Source organism: Thamnophis elegans, chromosome 15, assembly GCF_009769535.1.
Source record: "Thamnophis elegans isolate rThaEle1 chromosome 15, rThaEle1.pri, whole genome shotgun sequence".
In the NCBI taxonomy this organism is placed as follows: Eukaryota; Metazoa; Chordata; class Lepidosauria; order Squamata; family Colubridae; genus Thamnophis; species Thamnophis elegans.
The window spans coordinates 9738411-9754919 of record NC_045555.1 but is presented as its reverse complement, the minus strand read 5'-3'; the positions used below and the strand labels follow the sequence as shown (position 1 = coordinate 9754919).

At 45.4% G+C, this 16509-nt stretch overlaps 1 protein-coding gene across 1 annotated transcript; it reads left to right on the top strand.

Annotated features, from left to right (window-relative positions):
* Positions 1 to 1606: 1606 nt before the first annotated feature.
* Positions 1607 to 15500, top strand: TAS1R2 (taste 1 receptor member 2). Its single transcript, XM_032232212.1, is given in 7 exon segments — positions 1607 to 1778; positions 1781 to 1819; positions 1822 to 1979; positions 3135 to 3174; positions 3177 to 3545; positions 3548 to 3903; positions 15214 to 15500. Coding segments are annotated over 6 exon segments (1131 nt in total). The 3' UTR covers positions 3901 to 3903; positions 15214 to 15500.
* Positions 15501 to 16509: the final 1009 nt, after the last annotated feature.

Below are 16509 nucleotides of genomic sequence, written 5' to 3'. Positions count from 1 at the left end.
TTAAATGCACTGTTTTTCTGCTCCTGCCACTGTCAGGGATCCTACCAAAAGGAATGCCAGGGTAGTAATTTAAGAGCTGCAGTGATGCAATGATGGGAATGAGTCAGCAAGGTTTTTAGCTGTTATCCCTTTAAGAGCCTGTATAAGAGGCCCTGTTAGGACATCTTTCCTGTTGTGCGTTTTTTCCCTGCTGTAATTGCTGATTGTTTGACCTCTGCCTATAGTACGCGTACGTATAGTATATATTCTTTTGTAGATAAAAACCACTATTTTATGAGAAACCTCTGCTATTATTGCTCCTGGGTTGTCTCACGTAGTAAAGCTGTGTGCACTTTGACAGGGAATCTGTCCCATGTTTTAATCGTTCCCTTGGGGGGGAGGGGTCTCCATGGAGGGGTCCCTTCCCTATAAGGAATTGGGGCCGCAATGACTTTGCAACTCCTCCTGGGAATTTTCTAGGTGCCTTTGAAATCAGTCGCTCTTCTTCTCGGGACTTCCACAGTTTTAGGGTACCGCTGTTCTCACGTTATGCAGCAGTATAAAAATATAGTTTTTGGTGCCATCTTGTTGGAAACGAAGGTGCACAGAGATGCTCGCTTGCAGAAAAGTTTTTTTTTAAAAAAAAACAACGTATGCCTGCAGACTGCACAGTCTCTTCTTCAGATTCAAAAGCACAACACTGAGAATATTTGCCTATTGGACACGAGAATCGAACCCCACAAAGGTCATCAAACTCCCAGGGCTGATTTATTTAATTATTTTTAAAATATATGTTTTATTAATTATATATATATTCGCCATATCTATCTGAACAACGTGCTGTCTGATACAATTAGTTTTGAGTAGCGATACCACAATAATCATAATGATAATCATAATATACCTATCCATATGAATCACAGAGTAATAATACGATTGGAAGGGACGCCGTGGCTCAGTAGCTAAGACGCTGAGCTTGTCGATCAGAAAGAGCAGTTTGACGGTTCGAATCCCTAGTGCAGCGTAATGGAGTGAGCTCCCGTGACTTGTCCCAGCTTCTGCCAACCTAGCAGTTTGAAAGCACGTAAAAATACCAGTAGAAAAATAGGAACCACCTTTGGTGGGAAGGGAACAGCGTTTCGTGCGCCCTCAGTGTTGAGCCATGCTGGCCACATGACCATGGAGACATCTTCGGACAGTGCTGGCTCTTCGGCTTTGAAACGGAGATGAGCACCGCCCCCTAGAGTCGGGAACGACTAGCACTTATGTGCGAGCGGAACCTTTACCTTTAATAATACGATTAGCTTATCCATCTTAGAAAATTTGCAGTAGATAATTACTAATCCTTTTAATCTTGGTTTCTAACCTCCAGTTTCTGTTATTTAGCCACTGGTCAAACAAGTCTCATGTTGAAGAAGTATTCTGTTTCTTCCTTTTATTTTAGGTGTTAATCTAGCCATCTCAGCACATTCCAATATATATATATATTTAATAACACTTTCCCTCTGCATGGATCTCTTCATTTTTCCATCGCTGTGCAAACGCAATTTTTGCTGCCGTTAACACATGTAAAATTAAATATGTATTCCCTTTATTATACTGTCCCAGGGCTGATTTTAGAGTGGGCATGGTCAGGGTGATGGGCCAGAAAGCCTTTTGGGGTGACACCCACCTTCCCTTTTTTTCTGCCTCGCCCACCTTTCACAGGTACCCGCTGAGGAGTGCCAGCTACAGCTACTTCCAAGCCATAAGGTTTGCGGTGGGGGAAGTCAATAACTCCACCAGCTTCTTGCCAGGAGTCCTGTGGGCTACGAAATGATGGATATCTGCTTCCTCACCAACACCCCGTCCTGCATTTCCTCGCTGACAACTACTCAACGATCCAAATCAGCAGGAATTACACTTCGTACCTCCCCAGGGTCGTCGCCGTCATCGGTCCTGATTCATCCCCGGCGGCCATCACGGCGGCTTATATTCTGAGTCACTTTCTTATCCCGCAGGTGAGCGCGCGGCTCTCCCCAGGAAAAGCAGGCGAGAGGCCTGCCAGGTGTTTTTAACAGGATGAAATAATCACTGTGTCATATTAATCCCCAAATGAAAATTGGAAGCACAATATGGCACAAATTAAGTGGCTTAAGCTAACAGGCTAATAACATAAAAGCTGGAAAGGGAAGGAAAGAGCAGAGGAGGAAAGGGGAAGGAAGGAAGGAAGGAAGGAAGGAAGGAAGGAAGGAAGGAAGGAAGGAAGGATCGGGAGGGAAGGAAGGAAGAATCAGGGGAGGGAAGGAAGGAAGGAGAAGCAGGGTGAAGGAAGGAAGGGGAAGCAGGGAAAGGGAAGGAAGGAAGGGAAAGGAGGGGATGAAAGGAAGGGGAAAGGGGAGGAAAGGGGAAGGAAGGAGAAGCAGGTGAGGGAAGGAAGGAGCAAAGGGGAAGAGAGAGGAAGGAGAAGCAGGTGGAAGGAAGGTGAAGCAGGTGAGGGAAAGGGAAGGAAGGAAGGGAAAGGAGAGGATGAAAGGAAGGGGAAACGGGAGGAAAGGGGAAGGAAGGAAGGAAGGAGAAGCAGGTGAGGGAAGGAAGGAGCAAAGGGGAAGAGAGAGGAAGGAAAAGCAGGTGGAAGGAAGGAAGGGGAAGCAGGGGAGGGAAGGGGAGGGAAGGAAGGAAAAGGAGGGGATGAAAGGAAGGGAAAATGGGAGGAAAGGGGAAAAAGTAAAGAAGGAGAAGCAGGGTGAAGGAAGGAAGGGGAAGCAGGGGAGGGGAAGGAAGGAAGAAGGGGAAAGAGGGAAGGAAAAGTGGATGAAAGGAAGGGGAAAGGAGAGGGGAAGAAAGGAAAAAACAGGTGAAAGGAAGGAAGGAAAAACAGGAGCAGAGGAAGGAAGGAAGGCTATTCATTTAATATATTACAGTTATTACCATTGACATCAGGAGGGAAAGAGGGATAAATGGAAGAAAGGAAAGGAGAAGGAATGGATTGATGGAAGGAAGCAAGGATAAATGGAGGGAAGGGATGGATAAATGGAGAGAAGGAAAGGAGAGGGATAGAGTCCTACCCGTATTTTGCCTGATGGCAAGCAAGCTTAGAATAGACCCATCAGCAATTAATAAAAGATTTCCTGCTATACCTGGAAATGAACTTCCTCTCCTCGCTTTCGCTCCAGATCACCTGCAGCGCAGCCCCGGAAGCTCTCAGCAACCCCGGGGATTCCCCGTCGCTTTCTGCACCATCCCGAGTGCTGAACGACAGATCACGGTTCTGCTGCGGCTGTTGCATCACTTCGGGTGGAACTCGTTCATCATCCTGGCGAGCGACGATGAGTACGGCCACCGGAACCTCCAGCTGCTGTGGTTCCAGCCCCCCTGCCCCCCTCCCCAAGCCTGCGTCACCCTCAAGGAGACTCTTCTGATTCAATGGAGGGTTCCCCCAGCTCAGAGCAGTCCCATCCAGGAGAGGCTCTGGGGCACGTTGGCCAGGATCCACAGAATGACAGCCGCGGTGATGGTCGTCCTCAGCCTGGAGCTTCCTCTCCTGGCCTTCTTTGAAGAAGAAGCCCTAGGCCAGAATCTCACGGGCCAGCTAAAGCCTGGGCCACTGACCTGCCCATCCACAGCCTCCGTGACCTTTCCAGCCTGGGAAGCGTATTTGAGGTGGCTGTGTAGGATGTCCCTGTCCCATGGTTGGATGGCTTCCTAGTCAGGGAGTCCTCAGGGGCGAGCGTGGACCCCCAAAGGCCGGTCCCTGGCAGCGCAAGCAACTAGGAGTGCCAGGAATGTCTCCCCACCCTCCGGCTCAATGATAAGAGCCTTCGGTAAATGGGGAACCACATGGATTTCAACGTGTACTCGGTCTACGTTGTCACTCACGCCTTGCATCACCTGCTGAGTTGCACCCACATCTGGTGCCAAAAGAAGGCTGTTTATCCCTAGCAGGTGAGTTGCATCTAAGGTGAAAATTCTCTCTCTCTCTCTCTCTCCCCCTCTCTCCCTCTCTCTCTCTCTCCTTCCCTCCCTCCCTCCCTCTCTCTCTCACACACACACACATTATCTATCTATCTATCTCTCTATCTATCTATCTATCTATCTATCTATCTATCTCTTGTGGTACTTTTGTTTCTTGCAGGGAATTTAAGGGGTCCTTCCAGAGATGGGGATCAGGGAATAGCTCAATCCTTAGCATCCCCCAGGAGATGCTAAGGATTGGGGTCAGATCTGTCTCTTCACTCAGAGACCCATGGTGTTACCCTGGCCTATTTTATAGGGCTGCATTGGTTAAAAACATTTTTTATCTGCCCTGCCATCCTGGATGTTGCTGGTTGCCTTCAAATACGAAATATAAATAAGTGGGAGGAAGTTCTAAGTTCAGAAGGGAGTTACCCAAACACAAAAGTTGGAGCTGGATTCGAATGATGAGGAACTATTCCCTTGGTCCTCTTGAATTAAGCCGAGGCTTGCCTCGTTTTACAAAGAGGGCCAAGAGCGTGGAAAGAAAGGGAATAAGCTTCCCATGAGGCCTGGGGAAGATGGGCTTTGGAGTTGAAGGAGGTTTGTTGTTGTTGTCGTTGTTCGTTGCGAAGTCGTGTCCAACCCATCGTGACCCCATGGACCACATTCTTCCAGGCCTTCCTGTCCTCTACCATCCTCTGGAATCCATTGAAGCTTTCAATGAATCCATTGAAGCACTGCTTCGGTGACTCCATCCAGCCACTTCCTTCTCTGTCGTCCCCTTCTTCTTTTCCCCTCCGTCGTTCCCAGCATGAGGCTCTTCTCCAGGGAGTCCTTCTTCCTTCTCATGAGTTGGCCAAAGCATTTGAGTTTCCTCTTCAGGATCTGGCCTTCTAGAGAGCAGTCATGGTTGATCTCTGCTAGGACTGACCAGTCCATGAAGGGGAAAGGAGGTTTACAAACAGCTAATTTTACCCTTAAAAGTGTTCTGAAGATATCGAAAAGCATTCTCTGTTATATCGGTCTCTCTCTTTTTTTTTACCTTTTCTCTTTCTGTCAGCTTCTAAATGAGATCGGCCGGGTGAATTTCATTCTCCTCAACACCACCATCAACTTTGACAAGAAAGGAGACACACACACATACACACACACCAAATGGATTTGAGGTGGTCCAGTGGCGGTGGGACTTTCCCGGGAAGCCGTTCCCGGAGAGTGGCGACATACGACTCTCCGGAGGACAAGCTTAGCATCCTGGCAGGAAGCATCGCCTGGCAGGCACCCAACAGCAGGATGGGTTGGACTGTGAGGACCTCCAGAAGTCCTACGGTCACCGGCTCAGTCATCAGCGTTCCCCCTAGCATTTTCCTCTTGAACCCAGCTCCCCTCGTTCAAAGCCACTGCCATCTAAACAGCCTGTTGCCAAAATGTATCCCTTGCTTGCCTCCGTTCATTTCTCCCTTGTTCTCCTAAAATACAGGTGGTCCTCAACTTACGACCCCATGATCCCTTGCGGGGTGAAGTCTGGGCAACTGAACGGAGCTAGCAGTGTGTTTTAATGTCCAGATGCTTTCCTGTCGCCAGTGTGGAGTTTTGTTCAGCAGCTATATTCCCATGGGGCCCAGAGAGAAAAATATCTGCCTCTAACCTAGGATCGAACTCACAGCCTTCTGATTGTGAGGCAAGAGCGCCACTTCTAGGCCACTCCGACGTACAACCACAATGGGACCTAAAATGTGTGTTGCTAAGGGAGAAACCTGTTCAATGAGTTTTATCTCATTTTACGACTTTTCGTGCCTCATTTGTGAAGCAAAATCCTTGCAGTTGTTAGTCAGAGGCTTGTTCAGCGAATCTGGCTACCCCGTTGACTTTGCTCGGCAGAGGGTCGCCAAAGGGGGAAATCACATCACAAGCGCACATGTGTACACACACACACACACACACACACACACACCACACACACACACATGCTGGGACACTGCAACCATCATAAATGTGAATCCTTTGTCAAGCACATTGAAATGTAAATCCTGTGACTGGGGACGCTGCAACGGCCATAACTGAAAAGCGGTCGTAAGTTCATTTTTTTCAGTGCCGTTGAAACTTAAAACGGTCACTAAGCAAACTGTTGTAAGTCGAAGACTACACTTCTTTTTAAAAAACAACAACAACAGACTACGTAAGATTTTCAAACGCTTTGAATTGAATTCAATTCAATTGAATTGAATTTATTGCATTTATATGCCGCCCTATTCCCGGAGGGACTCAGGGCGGCTCACAATTCAAAGGGAGGGAAATACAGACAAGGGGGGAAAAAACCAGCACAACAAACAACTACAGAAAGAATTTAAAAACAATCAACAGCCACACAGTTCGAGCGGGGATGGGAACTCATCAGCCCCAGGCCTGTCGGAACAGCCAGGTTTTAAGGGCTTTGCGGAAGGCCTGAAGGGTGGTGAGGGTCCGAATCTCCACGGGGAGCTCGTTCCAGAGCGCCTTTGCTATCTAGATGTGATGGAAATCCCAGAATTCTCAGGTAGCCAGGAAGTCTGGGGGTTGTGGTCCTAACACCTCTGGGGGGGACCCTGGTCTGCAGGAATATTGACCCAGAGATGCCCCCTGAAGTCCATTTTGAACCTCAATCCCGGTGGTGTTTGGCAGCATCTCCATCTTAAAATCTCACCACGCCTTCAGGGTTCAAATCCTTCTGCTGACTGAGCCGCATCTAAGAAGGGAATCTTTATCTATCTATCTATCTATCTATCTATCTATCTATCTATCTATCATCTCTATCTATCTATCTATCTATCTATCTATCTATCTATCTAATCTATCTATCTTATCATCTCTATCTATCTTATCTATCTAATCTATATTTAATCTATCTTATCTATCTCTAATCTCTATCTCTATCTCTATTTTATCTATCTATCTAATCTCTATCTTATCTATCTATCTATCTATCATCTATCTATCTATCTATCTATCTATCTATCTATCTATCTATCTATCTATCTATCTATCTATCTATCTATCTATCTCTATCTATCATCTGTCTGTGTGTATGTGTGTTCCAGCATAACTCTGGAACGCCTCGAGCATTTTCAACCAAACTTGGTACTCAGATGACTTACTCTCTGGAAACAAATACGGGGGGGGGGGGGGTGGTTAAGACACCCCTAACACCCCTCGGTGTGTGTGTTCTGTTAAGATACATCCTGTTGTGCCTTAAAACAGCTTCTACTGTACTGTCATAAAATGGATTTTATTGTGCAGCGCAGTGGAGCTGCCTCGGTAACGGCTTCACAGAACTCCACAAGGGGGCTCCCTCTGGTAAGGAGCAAAATCCAACATTAGAAATTGCGTGCAGTCTGGAGATCCCCCCCCCTATAAATAAATACCCGGACAAAGCCAGGTTATTGGCTACTATTGTAATATTTATGATTTGGCTTGCTCCAAAATGGGTAGGTAGCTATTTCTACATGAGCCGCAGAAAGAGAGGGAGTTTGTGATTTCACCTGGGTGTGTGTGTGTATTTCTGTTTTCCTTTCTCCCCCCCCCCAAAAAAAAATCTCTCTGCTCAGAGTAGTGCAGTTCAGGACAGAAGAAAAAACAGATTCGTTTCTTTTCCTGCTGCTTCGAATGTGTCAATGTGCAAAACAGGCACGGTTTTCAATAACGGTGAGTTTCTTCCTTTAAAGGCTCCCCAACACGACAAGCCCTCTGTACTTAAATCAATGATTCCTTTATTAGGAGCGCCGGCAGCCCCGGCAAAAAAGTTTCTCTCTCACCGCTGGCTAACAAATCCATCCGGCAGGGAGATGAATAGTTGTGTGCCACATCTATTCATCTCCACCCCCTGCCTATTATCCCCAGACCTAGGGTGGAGCTTTGCTAGCAGCAATGGCTCTTCCATCCCAAGGACCGGCCCATAGATTTCCACTGTTCTCCTCTCCTCTGCCTTTTACGCATCTGCACGTCAGGCACTGGACCCAGCTGGTCCTCCTCTTCCTCATCAACTACCTCCAGACCTGGGGGCTGCTGACTCTCCATCTGAGAGCTGATGGACGGCCCAGGCTCCGTCTCTGTCTCTCTCTCTGCCAGCTCCATTCCCTCTTCCCCCTCGGAGCTCTCAGGTTGCCTTGATGCCGACCCTGACTCCCAAACCTCCCCATCCTCTGATTCGGTTGCTGGAGGTGCCAGCGGCCGGCAGGCCACAACAGCTTGCTGCGTTTCTCTCACCACAAAGCCCATTGCCCACAGCCCCTATGCATTTCCCAGGGCAGAAAGTTCCATTTCCTTTGGAGCCTGCAGAAATTTGAACAAGTGACCGGGGATAGTCCATTTGTGGATAGCCCACAAATGCCATTTTCATTCTTCCAACACATTTTGAAGAGAATGAAAACAGCAGCCAAATTATACAGGAAGAGGCTAATTGAAACCCTTAGATTTCTTTCTTTCTTTGAGTTTTCTCCCAAAATATTTTAGCCTTCCCCAGAGCCCCAGCGGAGTCAAGAGACCCATCTCTCTCTGTTTTTCTTCCCCTTTGTACAGGTTTATCTGCCAGAAATGCCCCCCGGACACCTAGTCCCATCCTGGCCAAGAAGCATGCTTCCCAAAGCTCGTGGTGTCTACCTAGGGTGGGACCATCCCGTCTCCATTGTGCTGCGCCTCTTCTCCGCTCTCGGCCTCTTGGCCACCGTGGGCATCCTCACCACTTTTGCCCATCACATCAACCCCCCGGTAGTGAGATCGGCCAGTGGCAGGCTGTGTTTCCCCATGTTGCCTTCGTCAGAGTTTTGGCAATGTGACTATTATTATGAGATAAACCCAGGAGCAAAACACAGCACACAGAGCCTTTAGACAATTAATAGTGGTTTATATATACATATATACAGACAAATACATGGTAGATAAATTCCTTACCACTTAGCTACGAACACAAGGAGAGAAATGAGATACACGACGAGAGAGAAATGCCCTCCTATATATAGATATCTCTTAAGATGGTAAAAGACCTACGTGGACCCCACCGGAGTCTTAAACTGGCTATACCTGTATTGCTGATTCATCCTCATTGCAGCAGCTTACAGTTTGCAATTTACAACCTTACATCACCTGATCACTGCCAGATAGCCTTGGCCCTGTCTCTGCCTCCGACGCAGAGCACTCGTCCAAACTTTCCCCAGCCTCCAAGACTGACCCATGTTCCTCCCCAACCTCCTCACTGTCCGATGGCGGGCTACAACACTTAACCAGTCACAGAACAGACCTCTTGATTTGTAATTCATAGCAATGTTTTTATGCTTCTCCTCCAGACATTTAGACATGTGGCTCCTGTTACAGGTAGTCCTCGACTTATAACCGCAATCGAGTCCAACATTTCTGTGACTAAGCAAGACCGTTGTGAGTTTCGCCCTATTTTACAACTTGCCACATTTCTTAAGTGAATCACTGCCATTGTTAAATTAGTAACAGTCATTAAGTGAATCTGGTTTCCCCACGGACTTTGCTTGTTGGAAGGTCACAAAAGGGGAACACAGGACTCTGGGACACTGCGGCCATCATAAATGTGAATCAGTTATTGACTTTGCTTGTCAGAAGGTCGCAAAAGGGAAACACAGAACTCTGGTACACTGCAGTCAGTTGCCAAGCGTCTGAATTTTGATCACCTGGCCACAACGGTCGTTAAGTGTGAAAAGCAGTCCTACGTCACCGTTTTCAGTTTCGCTGTAACTTTGAACGGTCACTAAATGAACTGTTTTTAAACCGAGGACTACCTGTAACGCCGTCGTCATCGATATCTTGCTTTGGATTTTATTTTGCAATTTCAACATTTGTGTTAGGGGTGTAATAAAAAGCTGTTTTATTGTACTTTTACTGTTAAATTTGCCATTACCCCCCCCCTCCCGTAATTCGATTGCATTTCCCCACTCCTAGTATGTCAACTTCCACATTATTATTATTTTTTTACTTCCACTTTACTTGGTGGTGGGTTTTTTTCCATGTAATTTTTCTGCTCGCTGTAATTTGACTATTAAAACTTACCTTGTGGACTGCCACACAGATAACAGCAGATGCCAATCTCGAGTTTAAAATGCTGGCTTTCTCCCGACTTTTAAACCCAGTACTAGTGATGGTTTTATTTCATTTCTTTTATGTGATGGCATACCTTTCACCCCTTGATTACAGATACAGATTAAGAGAGTTGGAAGGGACTTTGTACTGACAGCTGCCCTGGGGCTGTTTGGGGGGTTTATTTGGTTACCCCCACCCACCCAATCACTTTTCCTTTTGTCATATTTCAGAGAACGTTTATGAGCTTTGAAAAAGGGTATTTCTCCTCATTTGGGTCACTTCCTAACTGTGGTTGGACTCTTAACTCCCATCAGCCCAAGCAGAAGGCATGGATGATCGTCCTCGTCATAGATTGTTACAGATTAACAGAGTTGGAAGGCACCTTGGAGGCCAACTAGTCCACATATACTCACTCACCCAAGCAGGAGACCCTACACCGTTTCTGACAAATGGCAGTCCAGTCTCTTCTTGAAAGCTTCCAGGGATGAAGCTCCCACAACTTCCGAAGGCAACTTCTGATCCATGGGTTTAGATTAAATTAGATTAATGGAGTTGGAAGGGACCTTGTAGGTCATCTAGTCCAACCCCCCCCCCCGCCCAAGCAGGAGACCCTACACAATTTCTGACAGGTAGCAGTCCAGTCTCTCCTTGAAAGCCTCCAGGGATGAAGTTCCCACAACTTACAAAGGCAACTTCTGTTCCTTCGGTTGATTGTTCTCACTGTCAGAAAATTCCTCCTTGTTTCTAGGTTGAATCTCAACTCTTGAATGAATTTTCCATCCATTATTCCTTGTCCGGCCTTCAGGTGCCTTGGAGAATAGCTTGACCCTTCTCCTCTCTGTGGCAGCCCTTCAAATATTGGAAGGCTGTTATCCTGTCTCCCCTGGTCCTTCTCTTCACTAGACTAGCCAGGCCCAGTTCCTGCAACCCTTCATTGTAGGTTTTAACCTCCAGTCCCCTCATCATCCTGGTTGCTCTTCTCTGCTCTTTTTCTAGAGTCTCAACATCTTTTTTACAGTGTGGGGACCAAAACTGGATGCAGGATTCTAGGTGTGGTCTTGCTAAGGCTTTATAGAGCGGGGATTAGTACTTCCCTTGATCTTGTTTATATCCCTCTGTTAATCTTGCATTGTGTTGTGGTGCCCTTTTGTTGCCCGTTGGATCTGCCCGGAGAGTCAGCCACATGAAGAGCCAAGGAAACAGAGCTGAAAGAATAAATAAATACCAACCTCTTGCCAGGCTGGCCCCAAATGCCCAAATAATAATTTTAAAAATCAAAATAAAGAGCTGTTCCCTTTAAGGCTCCACTCCAGAGTCTAATTCCTTAATTTCCCTCACCTGGGCCATGGAGGGACCCTGCTGAGGGAAGACAGGCAGCAGGGGCTTCTCAGGGCTGCGGGGAGGAATAGGGGGTCCCACCTGGGCCTAGACTAGAGACTACCAAAAACCCCAGGCCCACCCAGGACTGAACTGAGGAGCCCCCTGGGCCAGGTGAGCCCTTTCAGAGAGCCCTTCCCTGCCTTTGGGGAGGGGGCACATTGGGCAAGGGGAGGATGGGGGAGGTAGTCCAAAGGCCTTGGCAACAGGAAGGGGGGAGCGGTGTGGTCCCTTGGCTGTTTTGGGGACCTGTCTTTTGCAGACTAGGGAGAGTTTAGTGGGTTTCCCCCACATATTGGGGGCTTGAGGGAGGGGTTGGGGGGTGTTGCTGTGGGAGCAGGGAAATGCAAACACAGCAAAGATTTTTGTGCAGGAATGGAAATGGCATAAAAAGCAGAAATTCCACCCAGCCCACAAATTTGGTCGAGGGGCTTCAGCTCCTAAATTGTAATTTAGGAATAAAAGAAGTGTCGTCCCCCCCCATCTTTTCATGGAAGAGGACAAATTTGGTTTTTAATCATTTTTAGTGCATTTATCAACTGTTTCTAGCACTGCTGTACACAGAGTCACCTGTGGGTTTAATAAATGGGTTTAATAAACAAATAAGTTTGTTTGTTTGTTTTAAAAATGGATGCCAGTCATTTGCCAAAAATGGCAGTGAATTGGAAGGCTTGAAATTTCCTGACAGTGAGAACAATTAATCAGCGGAAGAACTTGCCTCCAGAAGTTGTAAATGCTCCAATATTGGATGTTTTTAAGAAGGTGTTGGATATCCATTTGTCTGAAGTGGTGTAGGGTTTCCTGCCTAAGCACGGGGTTGGACTAGAAGACCTCCAAGGTCCCTTCCAAATCTGTTGTTCTGTTCTGTTCTATTCTTTTATTCCATTCCATTCCATATTCCATTCTAATCTATTCCATATTCCATGTTCTGTTCTGTTTTATTCTATTCTGAATTCTATTCCAATTCTATTCTATTCTATTCTGAATTCTAATTCTATTCTGTTCTATTCTGATTTCTGTTCTAATTCAATTCTATTCTGAATTCTATTCTGAATTCTATTCTGAATTCTATTCTATTCTAATTCTATTCTAATTCTATTCTAATTCTATTCTATTCTTTTTTTAAAAAAATAATCTTTATTAGTTATACATTTTTTAAAGAATAAAACATACAAATACAAATACAATTTTAAACATACAACCCCCCTCTATTCTTATTCTATTCTGAATTCTATTCTATTCTATTCTATTCTATTCTATTCTGAATTTTATTCTAAATCTTATTCTATTCTATTCTGAATTCTATTCTATTTTATATTTTGATGTATTTTTGGGAGGTCAAAATGTTGACCAACTTATTTTCTTCCAAGCCTTTCACACCTGTAGATTATTAATATTTTCTTACCTGCTCCAAATGAGATTCAGGTTTTTAAAAACACATTTTTTTGCAAAAATAACAAGGAGGGAACACTTAAAATAAGTCTGGCTTTGCAATCTCCAATTTGGGGGATAAATGTTCCCAATTTATTTTAAGGGAAAATGAACTGAGGTGCAAAAAAAGGTCGATATTTATTGATGTGTGAATTACTATGATATTATTTTGGCTTGAACGGGAAATATACGCTCTTTTAAGGAGCATAATTTGGGAGTGTGGAGGATTTGGCTTTGTTTTTTCCAAAGGGAAAAAAAAAGCAATATGTTCAAATTTTAAATATTATACTGAAAACCTGAGCTTTATTATTTCCATAATGTGGCCTTTAATCTTTGTGTGTTGCTTTTCCCTCAGGTTAATAAAATATATATTTTAAAATCATTCATAATCATGTTTATACTTCTATCTGTTCCTATACATGCTTGACAAAATAAATAATTACATTAAAATTAAATTTTAAAAGGAGAAACGTATGCCACACAGCTGAGGTAAATCCTGCCCAACGGAATGCTGGGAAATGTAGTTCAGCCCCCACCCGGAGGGACTATAAGTTCCCCAGCAGCCTCCATTGTTTTCAACTGGGGAATTCTGGGAATTGAAGTCCACACCTCTTTAAAAAGCTACCCAGGTGAAGAAGCCTGGGTTTAATCTAGGAATCTCCGCGCAGTTTTAGAGCAGGAGCCTGGCCACTGAGGGTTCAGTAGAGCCTCTCTGTTTAGGAGCAGTCTATTGTTAAGATCCCGAAAAAGGAGCAACAGCAGTGGGGTTTCCTTTTACTGACCACTTTTAATTGCACTCTGGAAAATAGGAATGCCAGCCCGGAAATGCTTTGGTGTTTCTCAGCAGCTAGCAGAGCAGTCAGTGGAACCTCCATGTTGAGGAGTAGTCTATCTTAACCTTCCCATGTGTTCTGATTTTATTTTATTTTTTTTCCTTTGTCAGCCATTTTGCTAACAATGCAGGAGCTGGCCTGGGGTTGGGAAGGGTCTCTGGGCAGGGTGGGCAACCTGGCGGGGTCGATGTTCCGTGTTTTTCGGCCCATTTTATGCGTTTTTGTGAATTTAACAGATTAACATTAACAGAGTTGGAAAGGGACCCTGTAGGTCATCTAGTCCAACCCCATTTTCCATTATTTCAGGAGCGCCCCCCCCCCAATGCATGGCTTTCTCGCAGTAAATGCTTTTCCTCTACCACAGAATAGGTTTTTACATTCTTGGGGGGGGGGGGTTCTGGTGCCCCCCCCCCGCCCCAAATATTCTAGAAATAAATTTAATTTGAGGACTCTGACCCGGTAAGTTTACAATAGGCCGTTACCAGAAATGACCAGCAGATGGTGATGTTTCACTCGGCCTGCAGTAATTCCGATGCAAACAGATTTGTTTAGTGGAAAACATGACCGAATCCTTTCTAATTGGCATAGATTTGTTCGCTTACAACCACGTGGCCATTACAACAACCCTGTTAGGTGGCACAAACACCAAAGGGCTGTGCTTCAGGCCCTTTTTTCTTCTCTCCAACAATAACAATCCTAGTTTGCTATTTCTTTGGAAAGTACCTGCAAATTTAGCAGCCAGTTCCCACGTCTGGCAGATAATATATTTCCTATATCTCGTTAACAGTTGGAAAATTGTGCATTTGGGATTTCCTTCCTTCCTTCCCTCCCTCCCTCCTTCTCCCTCCCTCCTTCCATCCATCCATCCATTCATCTCCATATCTCTTCTTCCTTCCACCGATCCATCATATCTCTCCTTCCTTCCTTCCTACCTCCTCGCTCCCTCCCTCCCTCCTTTCATCCATCCAACCATCCATCCATCTCCATATCTCTCCTTCCTTCCTATCCATCATATCTCTCCTTCCTTCCTTCCTTCCTTCCTTCCTTCCACCCAGCCATCATATATCTCTCCTTCCTTCCTTCCTTCCTTCCTTCTTTCTTTCTTTCCATCTTTCCTTCCTTCTCTCCTTCCTTTCTTCTTTCCTTCCTTCTTTCTTTTAATCTTTCCTTCCTTCTCTCATTCCTTCCTTCTTTCCTTTTCATCCATCCATCCATCCATCCATCATATAACTCCATATCTCTCCTTCCTTCCTTCCTTCCTTCCTTCCTTCCTTCCTTCCTTCCTTCCTTCCTTCCTATCCATTATATCTCTCCTTCCTTCCATCCTTCCTCCCTCCCCTCCTCTTCTCCTCTCTTCTTCTCCTTTTCCTTTCTCTCTTCAAATCCTTGCAGGTAGAAAGCCAGAAGTTGAGGAGATAAATTACATTTCCTTTTGATGTACTGTGCTTGACTTCCCAAATTATTTCTGAGCAATATTTGTGGCTCCGAAGGGGATCCTGAACCGGCTTAATATTTATAATATCTAAACAGGGTAAAGAATTTGCTTTTAAGGCTAATGTTCTGTTTGTCTTCTTAATCGCAGCATCCCTGAAAAAAAGAACAGCAGCTGGAACGTTTTGGATAATTACAATAATACTTTATCAAGACACTTTTTCAGGTATTTTTCTCTCTCTCTCTTGTTTGCCAGAATTATATTTAAGCCTTTATTGATAGGATTTAAATACAGAAGCATTTTAAATGAAAGCCACAGAAGCATCGCTTCCCTGCAAACACGCTTCTTGTGAGATAGATTAGCAGATGCTATCCAGAAATAATTTTTCCGCCGGCCACTTGGGTGAACAAACAGATCCAGCTACGTGGAATAAAATATCTGCCTGACAGACAATTTCGTAGAAGTGTGTTGGGGGGGGGGAGAGGACCGTTGCATGTAAAATCTCCTCTTCTGTGGAAAAAAAAAAGAAAATCAAGGGTGCAAACGTTTGACAAGGGATTGATTTGTGTGTGCAAGGAACTCTTCAGGGAATGCATTTCACCAAATTTCTCTAGGCGAGAAAATTGGGGTGGGTGGGTGTGAATTGTTTGAATTGTGTGAGCTGTTGCAAAACAAAGAAATTGTTGGGAGAAAAAAAATCACTCAGGGTGCCAAAGAGAGGGGGGGGGGGAAGATCTGAGGTTTTTTTTTTCTCCCCAGTCCAAATTTGCTCATCATTTCCCCTACTTCCTGTGCAGTTCACAGGATCAACTGTGTTTTCCGACATTAAAATTATGAAAACAGGAGACAGGTGGCTTTGGGGGCCCCATCTTCACCCTCAGCCCCCCCCCTCCCCACCGCCTTCCCTCCAATGTGAGATTTCTCCGAATGTCTCCAAGCCTGGCTGGTGGGGGGGCAGACGGAATTGGGAAGTGGGGGGGGGCAGGAGATCCTGCCCCCTCAGTTCTCAGCATATTCCGAAGAGACTTGTCTAAACACGCCAAATCTGGAGCCAGGAAAATTTGAGGGAGAAGAACAGGTGAAGTGAGTTGGCGCCATTCTACCCTCCTTATTCCTCTCTCTCTCTCTCTCTCTCTCTGGGGCCAGCGCCTCGTGACATAAATTATTTGCAATTGTCCAACAGCCTTTAAGCTGGTTCACATGGCATTATATATTTTTCTAAATGCTCTTTTTTTTTAAAAAAAAATTAAAAATAAAAATCCAGAGTGCCAAGGGAAGCAGAAGATAGCAGAGAAGCAAAAGAGAGAATTTCATGGTGCAATGAAAGCGTGTTCAGGACGGTGGGGATTTGAAGCCAAGAAAATGGCCTTCACACAGGGGGCTGCAGCAGCTCTGTGTGTGTGTGTGTGTGTGTGTGTGTTGCAGAGGTTTTGCATGTCTCAAAGT